At 42.0% G+C, this 26231-nt stretch overlaps 1 protein-coding gene across 1 annotated transcript in view; it reads right to left on the reverse strand.

Moving 5' to 3' along the window:
- Positions 1–26231, reverse strand: part of LOC141049358 (prolyl endopeptidase FAP-like) — a 146288-nt gene that overhangs the window by 32938 nt on the left and 87119 nt on the right. Inside the window, exons 14-20 of the mRNA XM_073545738.1 lie at positions 25596–25666; positions 20839–20892; positions 19220–19344; positions 19086–19133; positions 18872–18970; positions 11639–11708; positions 9081–9275 (exon numbers count right to left, since the gene is read on the reverse strand). Coding sequence (XP_073401839.1) covers positions 9081–9275; positions 11639–11708; positions 18872–18970; positions 19086–19133; positions 19220–19344; positions 20839–20892; positions 25596–25666 — 662 coding nt within the window. The remainder of the gene's footprint in view (positions 1–9080; positions 9276–11638; positions 11709–18871; positions 18971–19085; positions 19134–19219; positions 19345–20838; positions 20893–25595; positions 25667–26231) is intronic.

The raw sequence follows: 26231 nt of genomic DNA on the forward strand, positions 1-26231 counted from the left end.
TGGTATTTGTTATAATCTATGTGATTATTGTTATGCTGTAATGTCTATTGTCTGTACAAATCCCCTCTGAAATGTAAAGTGCTGCGGAATATGTCGGCGCTATAGAAATAAAATTTATTATTATTATTATTATAAGGGTATATTCACACACTCGGGTTTTGATAAGGATTTCGGTCTAAATTGTGGTAATTTCAATATGCTAATTAGCTGCAATAAACTCTACTTTTGTCAATTTCATTTCTAAGAAGCCTACGTGAGCAGAAAAGGCCTCTTGAAACAAATGACTAGTTATGTAGATCAGGGCTATTAACAAATCTTCCGAACCCCTAAAAATGAAGGGGATACGGTTTAGTAGGTGCAGATAAACATTTATAGGGATTGTTTAGGACTAAGATATTTATGACATGTGTACAGGATAGCACATACAGATCAAATCTGAATATAAGCTCTGATATTCGTGATATAGCAGTGAGCTGCAGTACATTTGAATGGCCACTACATGGGGTTTGGAGCTGTCCTGTTCCGGTCCTACTCACTGTGTAATTCTCTGGCTGCGGGAAAAAGTACTAACTGATTAGTAAGGTGCCAGGAGATCCTCATGTGCAGTTCCTCTATCAATCCTTTCTCTTCTAAGCTCCACTATTTTTGCTCCTGGTACAGATAGATAAAGAGCTTGTATGGGTAAGATATTTGTTATGTTCTGGTTTATATGATACTAAAAGAAATAAACAACCTGTTGGCACAATTTCATATATAGCATCCATATTTCCAATTACTTTGGTTAAGGTCAAACTGACCTGAAGAGTTCAGTGCCTCCAGCTAGTGAGTGATTCTTTGGATAATGTCAGTGGAAGGTGAACTAAGAAAACTAGAAAAGAAGTCTACTTTTGATATCAGTTAAAGTGGTTGTTTTGGCAACAGCGATCCCGCCTGCGATCTCACTACATGTGACACATAGCGGCGATCGAGCCCCTGCTGCGATGTCACTGATCGTGCTCGAATGTCCTGGGCCATTTTTTGATCGCTGGTGTCCCGCTGGCCAGCATGCATCGCTGTGTTTGACAGGGACAACGACGAACGACCTCAATACTACAGGTCTGAGAGACATGGTCCCAACAACCGTCGTATCGTTCCGTATCGTTGCTGCGTCGCTGTTGAGATCTGACTGTTTGACATCTCACCAGCGACCTCGTAGTGATGCACCAGCGATCCCTACTAGGTCGCATCGCTGTCGGGATTGCTGGTGCGTCGCCAAGTGTGACGGTACTGCTTATACATCTATATGCAGAGCCACGCACGAGGAGGGATTGATAAATAGTTGGCATCAGGCTCGGACTGGCCCACAGGGGAATCCCCCGGTGGGCCCCTGTGCAAATCTAGGCCCCCAACCTTACTGTATGGGCAGTACTTGTCATCATTCACTTGATTCTCTCTGTACAGAAAAAAAGCAGCATCTCATTCATTAACCATCTACCCGGTCTATTATTATATAGAGATATATGTAAATTGTGAACCAGGGTCATGTAATATTTGTATGCAGGTAAAAAGTGGGCCCCCAAAGTTAATGTTACTGGTGGACCCTTGGCACCCCAGTCCGACACTAGTTGGCATTGAATATTTTTAATAGACAAAAGTAAATCCAGCTGCTATGGGGACAAGTGACAAGTGCATATGCTAAGTTTTAGCAGAAAGGTTAGGTCATTTTGAAATTGGCATTAAGAAAAATTAGCCATGTCAGGTGAAGATTGGAAGTTCAGCGAAAACCTTTCCATGGCGTCCTGTATTGTGCCAGTCCACAGATCTCATGTTACCCTTTAAAAACTCAATGAGGCTCTTGAAATTGTCAACCATCAGCCATATTCTCCTGATTTGGCCCCATCTCTTTCCAAAACTCAAAAATTAAGGAAGGACGAAAATTTATGATAAACAAGATGATAGTTGATGCTGTGAAGTTGTGGTTTGCAGAACAGGATTTTGTTTTTTCTAAAGAATTAGAATCACCAATAGATTTATACATTAAGTTGACAGGTGAATGTGTAACCATAAATCAACATATATATATATATATATATATATATATATATATACATACACACACACACATTAAATGTACAGTACTACTCTTACTTTTCAGAGGAAGGAACTGTTATAAAATAAGGAAGGAAGGGTGACTTACCACCCAAATTGTCTGCTGCACCATCTGTCTCTGCGGGACCCAGAAATGATGCCCAAACACTTAGGGTGGGCTGATGGGACATCTATTACTGATGCGATGCTGTAGTCAATCAATGGCATTAGCAATCAGGTAACGATATCACTTCTGGGTACCATAGGAGACCACTGATGAAGCAGTAAAATGTCAATAACTTGACCACCAATCACACTTTGGGCAGGTGCAGGCGGCCGTAGATGCTCTCATCTGAGAGAATCGGGTCTCATGCTAATCACACTCTTATCACATCCTTACCAGAGTTTGATCATAGTGTGAGCATACAGAAATCCGAGCATAATCCAATGTTTTATTGGATCACACTTGGACCGAAAATGCGGTCGTCTGAACCTGCCCTTTTAGTCATGTCTAAGCTATATACCATAAAATTGAATGGTGGAAACATTTTGAAAGATCATGACATGGGGTCAAATCAATAAGACACATGTACAATAGGTCACCCAGTCTCAATGAGGGGCTCCCTGGGAGTAAAAGGTCCTGAATTTATTAAAGAGGTGCATGTCACTTAATGAATTTGGGACATCTTCTGAGTGGCGTTCACTAGAGATGAGCGACTTTGCCTTTTTTAGGGTCGAGTCGGGTTTCATAAAACCTGACTTTCTCAAAAGTCGAGTCGAACGAAATCGGCCGACTATAGGGAAAAGTTGTGAAAAGTCGTGAAACATGAAACCCAATGCAAGTCAATGGGGAGAAAAGTCGGCAGTGAGTGGAGGACTGCAAACACACCTGGCATGAATTTTAACCCTAGAGGCGGCGAAATCTCTCTCTCTTCTCGCTCTCTCTCCCACTCCCACTCCAGCTACGCTCCCGCTACGCTACGCTTCTCTCATTGGCTGAAAAAGTCACGTGCAAGCATGCGGCGAAACCCGACTTTAGCGCTTGGGTCGCCGACCGCTTGGCCGACTTCACACTGTGGTCGAGTTTCGCTTCATGAAACCCGACGTTGGCGAAAGTCGGCGACTTTTGAATCTGACTGACCTGTTTCGCTCAACTCTAGTGTTCACCTCTGTGCACCATGAAAGAAATGCTAATAGTGCGAAAATTATGTGACTTTTCAAAGCTTTTACAATAGTTTTCTAGTGTAAAATCTTTGATGAATCGGCCCCCATAAGCACGGTGTGGATCTCATCACTGAATGTCACAATTTTCTTGGAAATTATAATTAACAGCTCGCCCTTATAAAATATGCATTGCCTGTAGCTAAAAGGTGCTCTGTGCACAATTGTGTTCTGACATCGGACTCCCAACACAAAATTACTTCTTATATTTTTTTTTTCTGAAAACAGTATTATTCCAGCATTCCAGTGCCAAATCTAATATTATTCTGATAATCTTCTGCAATTTTCCTCAAATCCCTCACCTCTAGCAACCGTTATATGATACAATCCCTGAAACCTTAGTCCGGATGCTGCATAATAAAGATTGACAGCCGGGGATTTTGAGATCATTTTCTGAGCTACCAGCAAAACAGTAACATTTTAACCACCACAAAAATTCAAGAATAAAAAGAAATTTCTTATAGTTCTCGCAAAGTAGGATGAATGTAAAGTACGGATTGTTGTGTGCAACAGCAAACGGCATATTGCAAAATGAAAACTATAAAAAATAGGAAATCATCATTCGCTACAATATACATATTTGTTTCAGATTTCCATTCACACATCACAAACAGATATATTAGAAATGATGGGAATTTAAACGGAATCTGTCATGACGGTCAACCCCCCAAATTACTTATATTGTCGTGTAGCTCCTTTAGAGATAAGCCAATCTATTCCTTTATTTATAAATTCAGTAACCAAACCTGGACCCGAAGACACATACTAAAAATACCAAAAACTTGCAGCACTTTACTGGAGTCCCAAACACTAAATTAGACTTATAAATGACTCAACAAAAGAATTTTGCAATGGTGTCATATACCATTGACCACACCGATTTTTCCTTTTTTTCTGCTTTATGGAACATTTTTTCTTCTTTTTTTTCTTCTAATATTTGTGTACATGATTAATTGTAATTAATAAAGTTTATATTTATTTATGTGTGTGTTTTTTTGGTATCTCTTTCTTTATAAATTCCACTGCTCCATAATTGAAAAAATTCATTTTTAACCCATTTCCAAATGAGGCTGAAGTGCTCTGGGTGTGATCGGAGCACTTTCCAAGCCTCTGACCCTCCCCCGGCTCTTTTGTGGTAGGCACCAGGATTGGGGGGTGGTCCACTGCTTACCACGCCCGGACGCGGCAAAGACGAGTTGGAGGCAGAATACAGTTCTAACAGATCAGGGGTTTATTTGCCGTCCTCCTGACGACCTTAGCCATGCACCGCAATTCCTTTACAGCTCTCCGTTTCCAGGCCCGGGTACCTTTCACCTCTCCTTTAGTCGTGATGATGTCCCTTGCGGATCTTTCGCTGGGGCTGTCCTAGACCAATCTACAGCCAGCGCTTCATCTGCCTGAGGTCGTCGTCCAGTCGGTTCTCCCAGGGCTTCGTCTGTCCTGCGGTATGTCGTGTCAGGGCCACCCCCCCTGACTGTCTTCTCTTGTCAGTCCCCTGGTCGAGCTCTTCACCGTTCTCTGTCTTCTGTCGTGAGTCCTCCTCTGTTGAGCTCCTCCCGGGACTAGCCTCGCCTCTGGAACCCCAACCAGTCCTATTTATCCCCTCTCTCACTGGGAATTTCCCTCCTGGGTTCCTATCTCCCCGCCCCCCATGACTAAGCAGTTTCTATAGCCGTAAGCTGATGTTAAGTCCTGAACTACACTCCCCCTGCCATCTTGTGGTCAAATTTCGGTACTGTACTCCCTTTTCTGTCACTCCCTGCTGTTACCTTTCTGTCATTGCCAATCTCCGTCTATAGTGCACAAATCGTCCCCTCCTACTTTCAGTCAAGTCTGTCCATCAAGTCACCTTCCCCACACTTTTACCAACCTAGCGCCGCCTTCTTCTGCTTGACTGACAGCTGAGTGGTCAAGCAATTGAGCTGTATATGATGAAGTTTTATACAATAATACAACAATAAGAATTTTGTACAATGTACCTTTCCTCTTTAATTCCTCATACAAATCTATATACTGTATATAGCTATGTGTATGTATGTGTGTGTATGTATCAAGCCACGCCCACACCACATAGTCCCGCCCACTGATGAATGGAGAGCGGGGTTGCTGAGGGAAAGTGCGGGATGCCAGTGGAGAGTGGAGCTGCGAGGGAGAGAGTGGGACATGGATGGAGAGCTAGAGTGGAATGGCGTATGGAGAGTGGGGCTATGAAGGGTGAGTGCAGGACTGTGGAGGGAGAGAGCAGGGCTGCAGAGGGATAGAACTGGGCGGCGCATGGAGAGCGGGGCTGCAGAGGGAGAGCTGGATGGCCAATGGAGACAGAGGCAGCGGAGGGAGAGAGCAGGATGGCAAGTGGAGAGCAGGAAGCCGAGTGGAGTTGCAGAGGGAGAGAGCGGGACGGCCAGTGGAGACATGGGCTGCGGAGGGAAAGAGCGGGATGGCGAGTGGAGAGCGGGACGGCCAGTGGAGAGCGGGGCTGATGTGAGAGTGCGGGACGGTCAGTGGAGAGCGGGGCTGATGTGAGAGTGCGGGACGGCCAGTGGAGAGCGGGGCTGCGGAGGGAGAGAGTGGGACGGCAGTTAGTTACTATGCCTGGGCAACGCCAGGCTCTTCAGCTAGTTAATATATAAAATGACAACTGGCTGTTACCAGTTAATTGATCTGTGGCTTAACACTGACATGGCCCAATCAGTACTGACAGTCCAAATTGTATAGGGGGAAACACTTTTCAAAAAGTCAATGGCAACACCCAGATGTCAATTTATTTAGGAGTAATAATGAAAGAATGATACAATAAAGAATATAAGCCATTAGGTTGTCTGAGATTAGGAAAAGTGTTTAAGGCTATGTTCACACATTGCGTTTTTGCAACTTTTTTGCTGCCCTTTATAATGCAAATTAAAAAACTGCTTTTTACAGTACCAGCAAAAGCTATGAGTTTTCAGAAATCTCATCCATACACATCATTTTTTCCCTCCTGATTGAATTGGAAAACTGCTGGGTTTTTGAAAGCTGCAGCATGTCACTTCTTTCAGCATTTTTGCAGCATTTTTCAGCATAAAAAACGAGAAAGTGCAAAAACCTAACAATGAGTTTTTGCTGCTTTTTAGTGAATAAAACTAACTTTATTAAGCATGTACTGTAGACAAATGACTCATGTAATACGCACCAAAAAGAGCAGCAAAAACACGACATGGGAACATATCCTTATTCTCAGGGAATGGGCTGAGCACAGCCTACAGACAAAAATGGAGCTGCTTTTGGAAAGTAAAGTAGAAGCTTTTTGGAAATCTGACAACTTTTTTTCAGCCTTTTCTTAATTTATTCTATAAATTGGATATTTGGATCAAGAGTCCCCTAAGGAATAAAGAATTACAAGCTCCAATTGAACCTACTGAAAGAAGGATCACAGCTGTGTAATAGATCTGTCGTCCGTACTGACTAATCCTGCAGTCAGAAGTGGTGGGAACCCTGACTGAACCCCTGGAGGTTATAACCATATTGAACAAAGCCTTAAAAAACTTGCTAATCCTTTTAATGTTATTACACTTGATGACATTTTTTATGGCTTCCCATCATTAGGGCTGTAAAAGGATGATGATGATGATGCTTGAAGCCATAATATTTCACAGATACAGTTACATACTGTAATTGTGGTGAAGTACAGAACTGTGTGTTCTATTATGTCTTGCATTTGTGATGCATAGTCATGACAAAGTAATGGCATGGTGCTAGGATATACTATCACGTACTTTTGGTGGAGGTCCAACCTCTGTGACCGCTTTTACCATTTCTGAGAATGATGGTGCTGCAGCGCTCATCCACTGCTGCGGCCCCTTCAATCCGTGGGCAGTATAAAGCAAGCATTGGCTGTATGTACGCGGCCAGGTATGTTTGACTCTGAAACGATGCGGCATTTGAGAGAGAAACACGTATTAGAAGCCATCAGGGACCGAGACAGCGCTGTAAACTATTTGGACAGGCGGGTTCACACTGCTTCTCCCATCCCGCTGCCCTAGAGTGGCAGGTCTCTGACTACACATGCATGTTGGCAAAGACCTGTCAATCTAGGATAGCGAGCGGGGAGAAGCATCTGTCTATAGCGCAGTCTCGCTCCCCGGCGGCTTTTAAAGGACGTTTTCTTACAGCCGGTGTTTGATGCATGCTGCACCAATCTGTGTTAGGTGTCAGGTTCTTTTTAAATTGTAACTGCAGTAAACTTTCTGCATGTTTTTTCATATTTTGCAGGCTCTTTAAATTTCCTGCAGATCAGTGAGGCTCTAGGTCCTGCAACCCACCTAGGTCCTGCAACCTTTTGCTCAATAGACCCCCAAGAAGTGCGCAAGAGGAGATAAGAGGGCATAGCTCCTGCTTGAGCACCCACAGAAAGGGATACAGATTAAATAGAAAGCATAGGCTACAAAGCTGTTAAAGTGTTAGCTAGATATGAAAAATAACATACAGAAAGTAAAAGGAACTTGAGCTGATTCATGCTCCCCGAACCATGAGCAGCATGAATCAGAGGCCGGCTTTGTCAAATACTGAACATGTGAATGGGGCTTAAAGGTCAGCCAAGGATTAAGTGAACCAGAAAACTAGTCTGATGCAGGTCCCTGGCTTGGCCTCACCTTGCTCCTCTAGACTGGCTGGTCTTTCCATTTATATACTGTACATTCATAGGGAGAGACCTATTAGTCTAACTTAGCTGGGTAGCAAGAAGTTGCCAGAAACCTGCTTCTTGGACTGGTCATCCAAGTCAAATAGTTCCCGATACTGTATATTTTTTTCTGTAACACTGCTGCATTTCATAGTAAAGCATCCGTCTCTGTAATGATGGAAAAAACTGATTCAGATTTATTTAGTTATATAAATATTGAAATATATTTATTTTCATATTATGTCCCTTGTAACTGGGGCTGGGATATTGGCCCAGTTACAAGGGTAATGCAGCTTCCTGATTTTGCAGCAGAGCTGTCTTAGTCTCCTGCTCCCTCACTATACGCAGCGATCACATGTCCTCTGTGTATGATGGAGGAAGCACTGTCGGCGATTCCTATTACTATGTATACAGCATTATTTTAGCAATGTGTATACAATGATGGAGAAGGCACAGACGATAATAAACCGTCTGTATGGGGAATCCGGCTGTCTCTGACAACCAGATTCCTGCTTCCGCAGCAGCATGTGGTCGTTTTAGAACGTCACTGCAGAGTAGGAGCAGGACCGCCCAGATGTTTAAATTCTATCGGCGGTCCGTAAGTAGTTATTGAGGTTTAAAATAAAATATTATACATACTTGAATTAGGCCCGGACCTCTCATGCCCTTCCATTGTAGCTCCCATCATGTCCTCCACTAGCATCAGAGCGGTTTTTGAATTAGTATATGGTTCGTAACTTTCTGACGAGGCCTCACATGGTCACATTAAGCACGATGCTTGCCAAAGAGACCACATGAGGCTTAGTTAGAACAAGAAAAAAGGACAAAAGCCTGATTCAAGACTAGCGGAAAACCGAGCAGGAAAATATAGCTGGACAGGTGAGCATAATGTTATATTATTTTTTTTAACCAGCCATTTGGGTGAATTCATACAAATATAATCCTCAAAAATTCAGATTTTAAGGGGGAATCTATAAAGAATTTGATTTGTTACAAAACGATTCAATTTTCTCTACTGGAAATCACACATAGTAATGTTTTATTCTGAAAATCTAATTTAATGTATTCAGTTAGATAAATGTATGCTGGCAGCAGGACATAATAGGGATCAACCATGACAAATTGAATTACTCACTTCACTGCAAATATCTGGTCGTCAATCTCCAGTGTTCCCAGCTTCTTATAGACAGCGTGCATAAACTTGTCCCCCTGGTAAGCCGTTCCTCTGCCATCCACTGAAGCAACAATGATGTCCTCCGAGCTTGCCAGGTACGTCTTCCAGCTTATAGAAAATGTGTGATGCACCTCTTGACTGGAGGGTCCCCCATACCTGGATGGGAAAGACATGAGACGCCGTCTGCAGAAACGTGATAGCTGTGTAGGTCACAAAATTGACCTGCGATGCGTGTGTCAAATCTGCAACATGTCAATTTATCTTGCAGGAATGTGGAATTTTAGAATTTTCCTCAAATAATTGCATTAGATGAGGAAAATCCGCAGGTAAAAAAAAAGCATAAGCATCATCAGTGCATTTACGCTGCATAAATGCACTAAAGGCATATTTAATCCGCACACGACTATATCAATGATGTTTCGTCAAAGCCAAATACAATAAATTATCAAAAGCAAACCAGTTTTATTCAACCCCTTCATGACATATGACGTATATTTACGTCATATGTCATGTCCCTGTGTTTAAATGTTCACTCCAGCCATTGATGTGTGCAAAAGTTTACTTTACCAGTCAAGAATGGTTTGACAACCTACTTTTTGCACCATTTTACAGTTGTGCTTACACTTTTTTATCCTGTGTGTAAAGCGGGCTCCGACGCTGAGACGGCATCTTTCCTCGCACATGATGGCTGATTTAATCAGCCATCATGTGCCTTTAACAATCGCAGGAGTAGCGGTTCTCTGCCCCCAGCTGTCAAACTCTGATTTAACAAGCTCCAGCAGGGAGTGCATCATTCCACCCTCCCATCAGTGTCGATCGGTTGTCAAAACAGCCGAGGGTCTGCTGAAGACCCCCATGCGGGCCTGTCATTATGATACTCATGTGACTGCCAGCTTATGACCGGCGTTTTTAGGAGATCACCATTTCTGCCACACGTAGCAGGGCTGAAGCACTTCTATGTATAGCACAAGCAATCAGATCAAGTCCTCTAAAAGAACCATTAAAGTAAAAAATGAAAAAAAAAGTTAAAAAATATAACCTACCCCCTTTAGTTCAAAAACACATATTTGATATTGCTGAGTTCAGAAATGTGTGATATATCAAAATATGAAAAGAATCAATCTGATTGGTAAACAGCAAAAAGAGAAAAAAAAAATGCAAAAGCCAAGATTTACATTTTTTTGGCAGCTGCAACTTTGCATTAAAAATGCAATAAAAGTCAATCAATGATATCAGTAAAAACGTCAGCTCAGGGCACAAAAAATGAGCCATCACCCATCCCCAGATCCCGTAAAATGGAAACACCATGGGTCTTGGAAAATGGCGACAAAGCAAAAAAAAAAATTTGTACACTTTTTGGTATTTTTTTTCACCACTTAAATAAAAAAATAAACTATACATGTATGGTATCTGCGTACTTTTACTGTCCTGGGGAATCCTATTGCCATATAGTGAACATGGTAAATAAAAATCCCCCAAAATAATTGTGGAATTGCACTTTTTTTGCAATTTCACAACACTTAAAATTTATTTCCCGTTATACAGTACACTATATTGTAAAATCAATGGTGTAACTCAAAAGTACAACCCCTCACATGGCCATATTGAAATATAAAATGTTATGGTTCTTGGAAGAAGGGGAGGAAAAATTGAAAACAAAAATGGAAAGTGGTCCGGGCGTGAAGGGTTAAAAGGGTTATCCACCACTATTTTTTTTTTTTTTTTTTTTTACTATGGGCCAAAAAACTAACAGGCATAAAGTTGCCAACTACCTGCTTGTTTTACAAGGTGTCGGCTCAGAGCAGTCACCAACCACTCTTGCCGGCGATTCTTCTGTTCCACGTCAACAGAGCAACTCTTCCACTTCCAGGTTGCTCTGTCGACGAGGCGAGACTGCCGATGCCATGTTGATTGACAACAGGCTTCCTGGAGTTAGGTAGCTTGGAGTTGGCTGTCAATCAGCATGATGTCAGCAGTCACGACCCATCAACAGCAGAGAACGAAAGAGAAGCCTTTCTGTTGACATGATGTCAGCGGAAGCCATTGATTGACCAGCAGGAGTGGTGGGTGACTGCTCTGTGTTGTCAGAGATCGGCACCGATCACAACAGACAACAACTAGCTGCATATTTGTTCTGAGGCCCATAGTAAAAAAATGAAATGGTCCCGTATAACCCCTACAAAAGATGACATACCAAAAAGAGACAAAGGCCACATCAAAAACGCAATGAAAAAACCCACAAGTAACTTAATTTACGTAATAAGCGGAAGTGCTGCAGAAAATCTGCAGCATCAAAAATTCTCCAAATATTAATTGTGGGAATATCGCTTAATAATCCCCCTGTTCCCACATTATTTTCTAAAAGGGGTGCGACTGTGAGATTGCCCGCTCCTGTACTTGTATTCAGATGTAACCATATTGTTCCCACTAGCACATGTGCTGGAATTTTGACAATGGAAAAATGAAGATTCGATGCAAAAATGAAGTATTTATTTTATAATGATTGACTGATTACATACACATAGAGTAGAAGTGGATATTTCCTTGATTTATGAAAGCGAGGAGGTAGAGTCATCTTGTACCAGAATGCTAGGAAAACAAAGAAACAAAAAAATGAATATTTTAACTAAAAATAACAATTGTAACATGAAGCTAAAAAAATATATATATTTTTTTTCGCTTTGCGGATCTTAACAATATGATTTTAATAAGTTACCTCGCACACAAACTGCTATCTACAGACTAATGTCTTGGCTCAGTTTTGGCTATGCTTTGAAAGTTACTCTACTTGTGCAGTAGAGCTGAGCTAAAATATTTTCAGGACCCATGGCTATCGAACCAGAGTCCTGCAAATCTAATATCCTCCCTGTCTTGCAGCAAAAACTAACTTTAAAGAGGTCCTATCATGAAAAGTAGTGTTAAAAAATCAAAAGCGTGTGTGAAAAGAAGAGAATTTGCTACATACATCAATAAATAATTGTGTGCATTTTTGTAAATACATAACATTTTCATCTGTCACATCATATGTTTTTGACCTGTGGTTGAAGTTTAGGTCCACCTACGATGGGGGACGCACATGCTCAGTAGCTTCTCTGCTCTGTTCCTGTGCATGCCATGACAGGAGAACTGCTGCATGTGATGTTGATGTATCAAATAGAGCCAAGAGAGGAGGATAGATGATAGATAGATGATAGATGATAGATAGATAGATAGATAGATAGATAGATAGATAGATAGATAGATAGCAGCAATTGCAACATACAAGGCCTGAACACCTCAACGTTTGGATGTAAAACAAATGACCCCGACTTTATACAAAGACTGAAAAATATAGACATTCAGATCCTCCTGGAAACATCGACCAGAACTGAAAATGAATGAATCCCTGGAACCCATCGGACACAGGGAAATCTCTGTCCCTGCCCAGGAAATTAAAAACAACAAACAGGGCTGCAGCTCAGGAGGAATGTTGATCTGGTATAAAGAAGAGCTCCACTAGGCCATCACACCAGTGAAGAAAGGAGACAGCCACATATGGATCAGAATCAGCAGCTCCATGCTCACCTCTCAGTCTGATGTCTTCTTTTGGGCCACCTATGTACCACCACCAGAGTCATCCTACTTCAATCCAGACAGCTTTGAGATCTGTCAAGGAGAAGCCGCCCATTATCAGGCCCTGGGCAAAGTTCTCATCTTTGGAGACCTCAATGCAAGAACAGGGAGAGAAAATGACCTTTTGACCACAAATAGAAACATGTATATATATTTTGAGCAGAGACTGACTTCCACAACTTAGTACACACTAGAGAAACAGCTATGATCAATCAACAAAATTGGCAAAAAGCTCCTGAATAGTGATGGGCGAACCCATGGATGTACAGGTCCTTCAAGTTCAATAAATTCGGTTCAGGTACCAGAATGGTATGCAAACTCAAACCTTGACCCCATTGAAATGGTGTTTCCCACACTGTCATCTGTGTGACAGCTCAAGAAGCGGTAATGTTACACGTTATTGCCGGTCACAGTGCTGCGTTTCCCATGCTGTCACACAGATGACGTCATGTGAACAAGAAGCTGTGACCGGAAGTGAAAAAGTTACCGAAAGTCACAGGTGTCAACTGATGAGAGTATTACTTCCATCATTGTACGCCTGGTCTCACTGTTAGCAGCAAGATCAGGCGTACGATGATAAGAGTATTCACCAGCTGATGCCTGTCTAATTCTGGCACTTTGCCTGGCTCTTCCCAGTTGACCTGGTGCAATGGCAAGTGAGGTAATAGTTTCCGGGTTAATGTCAGCTGTTTTATGTCCACTGGCACCAAGCCTAGGGGTTAATAATGGAGAGGCGTCTCCAAAGTAAAATGTAATAAAGACACAGACAGAGTAAAGTCCTTTAATTAAAATAAACATAGTCTTTTATTTGAAATAATAACTCCACGACTCTCTTTACCTATATATTCGTCAAAATATAAAAATGAAAAAGAAACGTTATACTCATCTTTCCGCCAATAATGCATTAATGCCAATGTCCCACGATGATCCGGATGATTTGGTGAGCTGTCACATCAGTGATGCGACTGCTCACTGGCCAGCCGGAACACACTGATATGAGCGTGAGATGAGCTGCCAGTGACCTTAATGATGTCACCACCGATCACACGCACAGTGTATTCCAGTTGGCTTGGTGAGAGGTCGCTGCAGCTTTTTCAACTAACTTTGAACCCTAACAGTAACACAGACTTCCGACAGAAGTCTGTGTTCGAGTTCCGCACACGGACACTAGGTGTCTAGTGCGGACCCCAAACTTTACAGTTCGGGTTCAAACATCTCTCCTCCTGATTTTGTGTTTGTGTAAAAGTTTAGGACTTTAGCAACAATGGAGACTGTATAGGTAAGTGTACACTAAACTTTCATGTAGGAAGGAGTGTAGTAGATTTTGCCATTAGAGATATTGACCTGACAAATATCAGCGCCTTTAGAGTCACCCCACATAAGCACTTGTCAGATCACAGTCAATATCTTCTGTACATGAAATCCATAGAGAAACTATCCATACAAAAATCTCAGCCAAGCGGCCTCTTCAACCTGCCTCCATCCTATAACTGGTCCAAGATGTCAGCAATAAAATATAAAGAGGTTCCAAGCAGACCCAAAAAACAGGAGATGCTCCACCACTTCCACAACTATGAGAACAAACCTAGCATAGAAGGAGTCAAGCTGCAAAAGACCTCAATGATATATCCTACACCATGGCCAGATTGTCTAACCTAAAAAAGTCAAATACAAGAAGCCAAAAGAAAAACAAATCAATGGTTGGTTTTAAAGAGAATGCAAAGACGTATGGAAGATCCTGAGAACAGCCTCAAACAAGAAACACAGAGACCCCAGCCACCCGGGTCTGAAGGATGCCTATGACACCATACAAAGGCAGTTCAAAACAATCCTCAGAAGGAAGAGGCAGTTACATCTCTACCAAACTTATCCGACTCCAAGACACCCTCCAAGAAAACTCCTTCTGAGAATTATGGAACCACATGGGCACAAACAGGAAGAAAAACAACATCCATATCCAAAACAGCAACATCTGACTACAGTACTTTAGAGACCTCTACAAAGACATCTCAAAGGAATGACTAACCAAGAAAAGAAAAACATGACAGCAAAACTAAGGACAATGGAGGGAAAGATCAAAAATTTCAAAAACCCTCGGGATACACCAATTACATTACAGGAAATTACAGAGAGAATCTCTCCTATAAGGTGCAGAAAATACGGTGACCTGAATGGAATCCCGCCAGAAATGCTGAAGTAGAGTTCACCAGAAATATAGGTAGCAATGGTTAAACTGTTCAATATTGTACTCAGTGCTGGCTACTTCCCTTATACCTGGAACCAAGGCCTCATCACACCCATCCACAAGAGCGGTGACAAGTATGACCCTGCCAACTACAGATACATGTGTCAGCAGCAACCTGAGAAAACTGTTCACCAACATCCTGAACAAGAAGATCCTCATTTTTCTCACCGAGCATAATGTCCTCAGCAAAAGCCAAGCAGGGTTCATGTCAAATCACCGGCCTACCGACCACATCTACAGCCTGCACATCCTCATTCAGAGCCACGTCCACAATACAAACTATGGGAAAATATATGCCTGTTTTGTAGACAATTAAAAGTTCTTTGACTCAGTATGGCGCCAAGGCCTTTTTGAGAGCGGAATAGGAGAAAAGACCTATGATGTCATCAAAAGCCCCTACAGCGAGAACTGCTGCAGCGTGGTATGTGATCGGTAGAAGAATGGCTGATTTCCAGCAGAGTTGCGGAGTCAGACAGGGCTGCAGCCTAAAGGGGGTTTTACACATAGCGATATCGCTAGCAATATCGCTAAAACGTCACTGATTTTGTGACGTTATAGTGATATTGCTAGCGATATCGCTATGTATGATACTTACCTCCGACCGGCTCCCCCGCTGTCTGTCGCTGATCGCGCGAGATCGGGCGGCTCCATTTCTCGTCGTCTGCTTCCTGCTGGGCTTCCTGCTGTGTGAGACGAGTGACGCGTGGAGGCGGGCGGGAGGAGGTCTGGATCGCTGTGTGTGAAAGGTAAGTATCGTCCGCTGCGTCGCTGCTGCATCGCTGTGAGATCTTCCTGTGTGGAAGCTCACTAGCGATCATTTAGCGATGCGCCAGTGATCCTGACCGGGTCGGATCGCTGGTCGGATCGCTGGTGCATCGCTAAATGTAAAAGGGCCTTAAGTCCAACACTCTTAAACATTTACATCATGAGATGGTCACCAGTCAGGAGTCTTCCTTAGCACTAGTTCTCACACTCCATGAAGCCCAGGTAAAATTCTTGCTGTATGCAGATGACCTACTGGTTGCTACTATCACCAAACGAGAAAGGCCTCCAAGACAACCTAAAAATCTTGAAGAACTTCAGCTCCACATAGGCACTACTGATCAACCGAAAGAAAACCAACATGACGGTGCTCCAGAGAAGAAAACTAAGATCGGAACAGCACTCATCATTTGTGCTAAACAACTGCACTCTTACAGGAACGGAAGAATACCGTACACCTACACTGACTTCAGGAGACTCTCCGAGCTCTTCCCGAATTTCAACTCCATATAAATTACACACAAGGAGGCACAACTGACATATAAAAGGGGATCCAACCAGACCTATAGAAGATTGATGCCAATTTATAAAGAAGAGAGAAGATATAGGCCACACATTGGGGATCACCCAACATAGGATTTAGCAAAAATTGTAACAATCTTTATTCAGACACACAAACCAAAACACCCAATCATTAAAAACATTAAAATTGGTCACACATGTGACATGAAAATCTAGGCTCAAAATAGAGCCAAACCCTCATGGCTCCACATTCCACATGAAATAACTCAATAGAGAACCAAATGTGTATATAGATAGCATACCACAATATAAAGGCTTTGTATAAAGACTAGTTCATAAGAACGAATAAATGCACATACCATAAATACAAATGATCACAAATGAGTTAAACAGCACTAAGACAGCATGTATTGTGCATACAAATAAAATTGATTTGAACCATGTAGCAGAGAATATAATACGCCTGTAAAAAACGTGCTAACAAGCCCAAAAACAATATCCGGCTTGAGTAGCCCCCTAATACAATGATATTAGCAAAATCCTAAAAGGGTATGCATACTTCCCTAAGAGTAACTCAAATTGTCACGATTAATCAGGCATGCTGAAATTAGATAGCACAGGCTAACAATAGCTGCCTGCAAAGAATACTGAGCTCAGCTTTAAATTAGTTGTATAAAAATTACAAATCAGAGGTGGAGCGGAGCCTGAGCATCCTGAGACCCCTGAGGGGTCTCAGGACGCTCAGGCTCCGCTCCACCTCTGATTTGTAATTTTGGTTCTCTATTGAGTTATTTCATGTGGAATGTGGAGCCATGAGGGTTTGGCTCTATTTTGAGCCTAGATTTTCATGTCACATGTGTGACCAATTTTAATGTTTTTAAGATTGGGTGTTTTGGTTTGTGTGTCTGAATAAAGATTGTTACAATTTTTGCTAAATCCTATGTTGGGTGATCCCCAATGTGTGGCCTATATCTTCTCTCTTCTTTGTAAATTGAATTTCAGCTCCATGAAAGAGGAAGAGAAAACATTTATTCTGCTGGGGGGAAAAAAGAGAGAGTGGTGGAGACAGACAACTATGATATGCCATTGACTTTCATAGCCCCCACTCTGGATGTGCACCCACCCATCATGCCCACAGTCCCTATTCCCTAATGTACACTTGCTTTGGCAAAACTAATGTGTATTTAGTCCCGCCAATAAAGTTTCTTTGAATTGATAGAAAAAGATTAGAAAGGGAACTACACATATATAAATATGAGATAGATAGATGATAGATAGATAGATAGATAAATAGATAGATAGATAGTTAGATAGATAGATGAGGAGTTAGCAGAAACTAACTGCAATATACTCGTGAGAAAGTCTATATCATCCTAGTCACATGGGAGAATCTGCTGCCCACTGACAGGTAGTGAAGAGACCAAAACTACAAAGGAGCGAGTGAAGAGGCTAAAAGTGGTAAACATTAAATTGTAGAGTAGAGTTATTAGTATTTGTATGGTTAAAGACATTATTGTAATTACTACTGCGATTTTAAATTTATTTTTCAATTTGTGGAAAAACCCCTTTAAGAGCTCAGACACAAATAAGTCATATTTAAATATGCAAAAAAAAGTGATTTGGTTTCCATTATTGGCATTAAATTTACATCTCATTCACAGAGTATTAACCCTAAGACTGTGTCTCTGAGTTCCAGGACAATAGCTAAAATCAGGTACCCTCTTGCATGTGAAAACGCCCTTAGATGGGACATCTAATCACCAGCGGCCTGCCAGTGAGATCATACTGATTGCTAAAACTCAGGTCACGATCCAGTGGTGCAGTGAGGAGAAGATGTAGTGGTGTAAAGCTGGTTTGGTATGCGATACGTCCTACTTTGCAAATTGTCTCTTTGGAGAGGACGAGGACTAGAACCCTAGCGCCATCTAAAGGAAGTAGCAATCTTAAAAGTCAATATCGAATCTTGTCACATAACTTAGGATAAAAGCCAAAACCAAAATCTCAATTTGCAGACACTGTGTTTCAAGGTACTGCCCCTCATCAGTGCAAAGTGTGAGATCTCATTTGGCTGGGTGAGAGGCGTCTGACCAGGATCCAAGGGGTAACATTTCTCCTTGTGGAGAGTGACATGTCAAGCCTGGCATGCCAAGACTTTTAAGCCGCAATGCTCCTCTGGGAAATATTCAAATTGGCTTTGTGACACTATTCTGTTAAAACTTCTCAAAATCACCTATCCTATGAATAATGATAAATTACTCTTATGTGGAAAACCCTTTAAAAGATGGTAGATGTACCAAAATAATCAGCTAATGAACAAAAAAACTGCACAGAATAGAGCAACAGCGCCTTGTTTTATTTAATCATAGAGTCCCAGTCCAGTGCCGCTTTCTGACATGTCTTTACAGCATATAAGGAGGTGGAAAAATGTTCACAAACATCTACTATATTAAAAAATATATAGAGTGACTGCAGCCTTTCTTGCCAAACCTGGACAACCCCTTTAATAATTACTTCAGCCTATAGTACCACCTAGTGGTCAGTACAGAAAGTAAATACATCAGCATGTGTATACAGTAGAGGTTTTCTATCCTTATTTTTAAGGAGCTCATACTCATTCCATTCTGCTTAATGTTCCCGATTTTCTCCGTTGGCATCTGTACTGCGAGAAGATTGGATTCCAGTTTTTGGTTGTCCTGTAGTATCTGGATTTCTGCATGAAATATAACAATTAATATGTTTTTTTCACAAAAATAGAGATAATAAAACAAACTCTACTGATTCCAAAACTAATCAGTGATCTTAATAAAGGCATGTAATACTAATACCTTTATCAGTAGTACCATCGTGAATTGTATGTATGGGAAGACCCGGACCTGTAACATAAAACATGACGTCTTTATTTTTCTGATAGAATTATTTTCAATGTCACGTATTATAGGGGACGGTTCCAGGCTCTCACCATAACAGCTCAGGGAGTAGTACTTAGCATTGGTGCTCAATTTGGCATAATAATATTGGCATCGCTCCTTCCTTAAAGTGCACGTAAGACATTGCTTTTCTCGACGATTGCCTTCGAGTGAGATTCTGCAATGAAATTTACACTTTTGTACTGAATTGTTATAAATTTATACGTTCTTAAAATCCATTGTCTGATTTAGAAAAAAAAACAAAAAACCTTTTAAAAATACTCCCATACGGGGTTGACCGTAACGTTGATGGCCTATCTTTAAGGATAAGTCATCAATGTCTGATCGGTGGGAGTGTGACACTGGGCGCCCTCGTTGATCAGCTGTTCCCGGATTGCTCATTTATAGAGCTGCACCATACAGCTCCGTTGATGGAATAGTGGCCGCTCCCATGGATAGGGTGCGGATGTGCAGTACCTGGCCGTGGCCACTATACAGTCGTCAGAGCAGTGCAGTTCTGTTACTGAGCAGTTTCAACCACTGTCGACACCAGGAACAGCTGATTGGCGGTAGTGCCGGATGTCGCTTCCCACAGATCAGACATTGTCGACCTATCCAGAGGATAAGGAATCAATATAAAGTCCTAGACAACCCCATTTAACCCTCCGTCAGGAACAATGGATCTGACAGGCGCAGCTCTTCTACTTTCATTTCTCCCTTCTCACCAGATTTTCAGGAAACCCCCTCCCTCTAGATAGTCTCCTGGCTCTAGCTGCTGTGTGAAACCTGATACCACAGTTGGTCTGCAGAGCTTCAGGAAGGAAGATATAGCTGTGCTGGCTTCTCAGGCTCATTGGTCCCGAACACATCACACTTTATAAGGTTGGTATGTAATGTTTTTAGTCATTACTATTGTTTATTTAGCTTGTTTTATGAATGGATAGAGAAAGGTTTGTGGATATTTCATATAAATAAGGCAGATTTTCTTACAAATTAAAGTGTACTTCTCAGGAGTTTTGAAATTTGTGTATATCAAAGTTATTACTTTTATGTTGGTTTGTTTTGCACCTGATAATGTGTAGTCTCTTTTATTACATCCCTATGAAGGTCTCTGATCACTTTTAGATCACTGAAATTGAGAAAATTAGATATTCTAGGCATTTTTCTAGCCTGCGCTTGACAGGCACATTGTTCCATTACGAGTTAGTGCGAATATTGTTCCTGACGGAGGGTTAAAGGGTTTTTCCAATGTTCTATCTCCAGGAGTGCACTTCTTCCGACCCGGAGCTTCTTGCTTTGTCTGTCGCAGGGTGCTCCTTCAAATTTCCATTTCCCCTGGTCTGAACTGTGCACTCTCCTGTGCTGTTAGTGGGGGCAGTATGGAAAAAGCACATAGGAACAATGAAGCTATACGGATGGACGGATGGATCTGGCAAGCTTCAGTGCACCATGAACAGTCTCTAAAGCGCAGATTTATCTAGGTAACTGGACACTGTGAGGTTGTAACGTGGCTGCTAAACTAGTCAACAAGCTGCACAATATTTAATTAAAAATCTCTCCATTTTTGAGAATGAAGAAGATTTTTAATATAAGGTACAGTAAATAACAAAGTTGCCTTTTTGTAATCCAGCAAATCGTGGGTATAAAATCCCAACACTGGAAAAGATATTACCGATAAACATTTCTCCTTCCTGGAAATCCTTCAAATTCATTACTCGTGTAATATCTGTAAGACAAACAAACTTGTTATTATGCTAAGTACAATGCCAGGGAGCAGGCAAAGTCTCCATGACAGTAATATTATATTTTCTGTAGCTACAATAAGATTCCATAAATCTACTATCAACAAGGATCAGATAAAGGTTGGATTACTAAATATTTCATATCATTAGATAGTCAATGAAAATTATGATTTGTGACTGTTAGCATTTCTGCAACGTGGGCACATAACCTGCGGAAATGTCCGAACCATTTCCACGAGTCCCTGCCGCGGGTAAAATGCATGCAGATTTCGCATGCGTTTTCCCACATAACACAAGCGTTTTTAGCTTGCAGAACGCTTGCGCTTTCCAAGCGATTTGTAGCATCGCTTGGAAAGGTGATTGACAGGTTGGTCACACTTGTCAAGCATAGTGCTTGACAAGTGTAACCAACTTTTTACTATTGATACTGCTTATGCAGCATCACTAGTAAAAGATAGGATGTTAAAAATAATTTCAAAAATAAAAAATATGGCTATTCTCACCTTCTGACGGCCCCCGATGTCCTTAGCGGTGCTCCCGGTACGTTCCGCTCCCAGGGATGCTTTGCGTGAAGGACCTTTGTGAAGTCACGCTCGCGAGACCGCGACGTCATCTCAGGTGATTCGCGCAATGCTTCCCTAGGACAAGAAGATGCTGACAGCGTGGCTGAGTGGCGGGAGAGCTCCGGGGGCCATCAGAGGGTGAGTATATCACTATTTATTTTAATTCTATTTTTTACAGGATTATGGTACCCAGGGCATTGAGGACAGTCTCCTCTCCTCCAGGACCTGGGTACCATCTGCACATGATCCGCTTACTTTGCACATGGTGGTCATGTGTAAAGTGAGTGTTTCAATGCAATCCTATGGCTGCGGAATCGCCGAAATTCTGCAAAATTAATGGACATGCTGCGGATTTTACCGTGATGCGATTCTGCAGCGGTAAAATCTGCAGCATGGGCACAGCAACCGCGGAATCACGTTTTGTTAGCGTTTTTTAAGATTTTCCGCTGCGGAAAAAAAGTGGCAAAAACGCTTAAAAATCGCAATGTGGGCACACAGCCTGAACACATGTGGGGGTTTCCTAACAAACAGGCAATCCCCGCCTGTGTTCAGACTGTCTATCAGCCGCAAATCATGCAGCCGCAGGGACTCGAACATAATATACGAGCACACCCGAGACACTTGGATAACACCTGAGATAATGTCTTATCCCAGCACGTTCACTTATCACTAGAGTTGAGCAATACCGTCCGATACTTCAAAGTATCGGATCGGAATGGATCGGCCGATCTTTAAAAAAAGTATCGGTATCGCCGATTCCGATACCGGAAGTCCCATTCAAGTCTATGGGACTTCCGGTATCGGAATAAGAAAAACCCTGTTTTTGCCTTGTACAGCCTCTCTGGGGTCTGTACGGGCCTTTCGGGGGGCTGTGCCGGCCTGCCAGGGGGTCTGTGCAGGCTCCGGTGGTCTGTGCCGGCCTGCCGGTGGTCTGTGCAGGCTCCGGTGGGCTGTGCCGGCCTGCCGGGGGGCTGTGCCGGCCTGCCGGTGGTCTGTGCAGGCTCCGGGGGGCTGTGCCGGCCTGCCGGGGGGCTGTGCCGGCCTGCCGGTGGTCTGTGCAGGCTTCGGGGGTCTGTGCAGGCATCGTCCGATGGGACTACAAGTCCCATCGGGCGATGCCTGCTACCATGACAGTGATTGACACATTAGCCAATGATGGGACAGTAGTAGTCCCATCATCCGGCTAATGTGTTAAATGTTAAAAAAAAAAAAAAAAATACTACATACATACTACATGCATGCTACATACATACTACATACATACTACATGCTACATACATACTACATATATACTACATGCATGCTACATACATACTACATGCTACATACATACTACATGCTACATACATACTACATATATACTACATACATGCTACATACATACTGCATGCTACATACATACTACATACATACTGCATGCTACATACATACTACATACATACTACATGCATGCTACATGCATGCTACATACATACTGCATGCTACATACATACTACATACATACTACATACATACTACATGCATGCTATATGCATGCTACATACATGCTACATGCATGCTACATACATACTACATGCTACATACATACCACATACATACTACATACATACTACATACATACTACATGCATGCTACATACATACTACATACATACTACATGCATGCTACATACATACTACATGCATGCTACATGCATGCTACATACATACTACATGCTACATACATACCACATACATACTACATACATACTACATGCTACATACATACTACATATATACTACATGCATGCTACATACATACTACATGCTACATACATACTACATGCTACATACATACTACATATATACTACATACATACTACATACATGCTACATACATACTGCATGCTACATACATACTACATACATACTGCATGCTACATACATACTACATACATACTACATACATACTACATGCATGCTACATGCATGCTACATACATACTGCATGCTACATACATACTACATACATACTACATGCATGCTATATGCATGCTACATACATGCTACATGCATGCTACATACATACTACATGCTACATACATACCACATACATACTACATACATACTACATACATACTACATGCATGCTACATACATACTACATACATACTACATGCATGCTACATACATACTACATGCATGCTACATGCATGCTACATACATACTACATGCTACATACATACCACATACATACTACATACATACTACATGCTACATACATACTACATATATACTACATTCATGCTACATACATACTGCATGCTACATGCATGCTACATACATACTACATACATACTACATGCTACATACATACCACATATATACTACATACATACAATACATTCATACAATACATACATAGACATACAGTACATATAACATAGAGTAACATACTTACCAATACTTGTCACATTGTTCCCCGAAGCCATTGTCTTTTCCGGAATAAATATTAACATAACAAACCACAAAAATACTCACCCACGATCCGAAGCAGTCCACGAGTGTGTCCCACGACGATCTTGGGTAGAGAACTGCAGCATCAGATGATGCTGCCGTTCTCTACGGGCTGCAGGAATCCAATGATGGAAGGTAGGTATCCTTCCGCACTGTATTCCTCCGCCACTTAAAAAAAAAAAAAGTCCCTAGTCTCACTTTATGCCATTGCTGTGTGGGAAATTCCCACGCAGCAATGGCATAAAGTGAGACTAGGGACTCTTTTTTTTTTTTTTTAAGTGGCGGAGGAATACAGTGCAGAAGGATACCTACCTTCCGTCATTGGATTCCTGCAGCCCGTAGAGAACGGCAGCATCATCTGATGCTGCAGTTCTCTACCCGAGATCGTCGTGGGACACACTCGTGGACTGCTTCGGATCGTGGGTGAGTATTTTTGTGGTTTGTTATGTTAATATTTATTCCGGAAAAGACAATGGCTTCGGGGAACAATGTGACAAGTATTGGTAAGTATGTTACTCTATGTTATATGTACTGTATGTCTATGTATGTATTGTATGAATGTATTGTATGTATGTAGTATATATGTGGTATGTATGTAGCATGTAGTATGTATGTAGTATGTATGTAGCATGCATGTAGCATGCAGTATGTATGTAGCATGCATGTAGTATATATGTAGTATGTATGTAGCATGCATGTAGTATATATGTAGTATGTATGTAGCATGTATGTAGTATGTATGTAGTATGTATGTGGTATGTATGTAGCATGTAGTATGTATGTAGCATGCATGTAGCATGCATGTAGTATGTATGTAGCATGCATGTAGTATATATGTAGTATGTATGTAGTATGTATGTAGTATGTATGTAGTATGTATGTAGCATATATGTGTTATGTATGTAGTATGTATGTAGTATATATGTGGTATGTATGTAGTATGTATGTAGTATGTATGTAGCATGCATGTAGTATGTATGTAGTATGTATGTAGTATTTTTTTTTTTTTTTTTTTAACATTTAACACATTAGCCAGATGATGGGACTACTACTGTCCCATCATTGGCTAATGTGTCAATCACTGTCATGGTAGCAGGCATCGCCAGATGGGACTTGTAGTCCCATCGGACGATGCTTGCACAGACCCCTGGACATCAGCACAGCCCCCCGGCAGGCCGGCACAGCCCCCCGGCAGGCCGGTACAGACCCCCACAGGGTGCACAGACCACCGGCAGGCCGGCACAGCCCCCCGGCAGGCCGGTACAGACCCCCACAGGGTGCACAGACCACCGGCAGGCCGGCACAGCCCCCCGGCAGGCCGGTACCGACCCCGGGCAGTCCACACAGCCCCCCGGCAGGCCGGCAGAGACCCCCGGAAGGCCCGAAATGACGGCGCATCATGATGCGCACACACCGCGCATCATGATGACGTCAGGCCGTCAATCAACTTTGAACTTCCGATTCCGATGCCGAATTCCGATATTGAAAAAATATCGGAAGCCGGTATCGGAATTCCGATACAGCAAGTATCGGCCGATACCCGATACTTGCGGTATCGGAATGCTCAACACTACTTATCACTAATAGAGATGAATCAAGTGACCCATAGAAGAAATAATCACGCACTTACATAGCTTTGTCTGTAACATATAGTATGTAAACCGCTTCCCAGCGTCCTTTCGTGATTTGGACTGCATTAGCCTAACAAGGAATAAAAGGAAACTATGAAGTAAGAGTAGATAGGAAAGTAGGAAATCTCACTGCAATGTTATATTAATCATGGAAATGTTTTAATCCAAAAAATAATATCAAAGTAAAGAATATAGCAAAATAAACTGAGAATATAAACTAAGTACATAGCCTTGTAAGATATAGACTCATATAAAAAATGTACTTTTATTCTTCTAATCATTCCCTCCATTATGCAGAAACTGTAAGCTTATTATGGTGCTTAGTGCACCCTAGGTGTGGCCAAGAGGCTCAGTGCACAGTTCTCCCATTAGTTTTGCATGCCCCTGCCTTGTTTACTGGTGATTGACAGCACTGACTTGCATAAAGTGATCAGTATCCACAGAAAAAGCTCAGACAACCAGCACTGTCAATCACCAATAAAGGAGGCGGGGTCATGAACAACCAGAGGGCGGAGCATTGCACTGTGCTGTTTGGTCCCACCAAGGGTGCGCTAAGCACCCTAATTAACATATTTTGTTAAACTTTAGTTTCTCCAGAATGGAGGATGTTTGGGCTGACCGATGCCCTGTCATTG

Source organism: Dendrobates tinctorius, unplaced genomic scaffold, assembly GCF_039654945.1.
Source record: "Dendrobates tinctorius isolate UK_male_01 unplaced genomic scaffold, ASM3965494v1 ptg000143l, whole genome shotgun sequence".
Taxonomy (NCBI): Eukaryota; Metazoa; Chordata; class Amphibia; order Anura; family Dendrobatidae; genus Dendrobates; species Dendrobates tinctorius.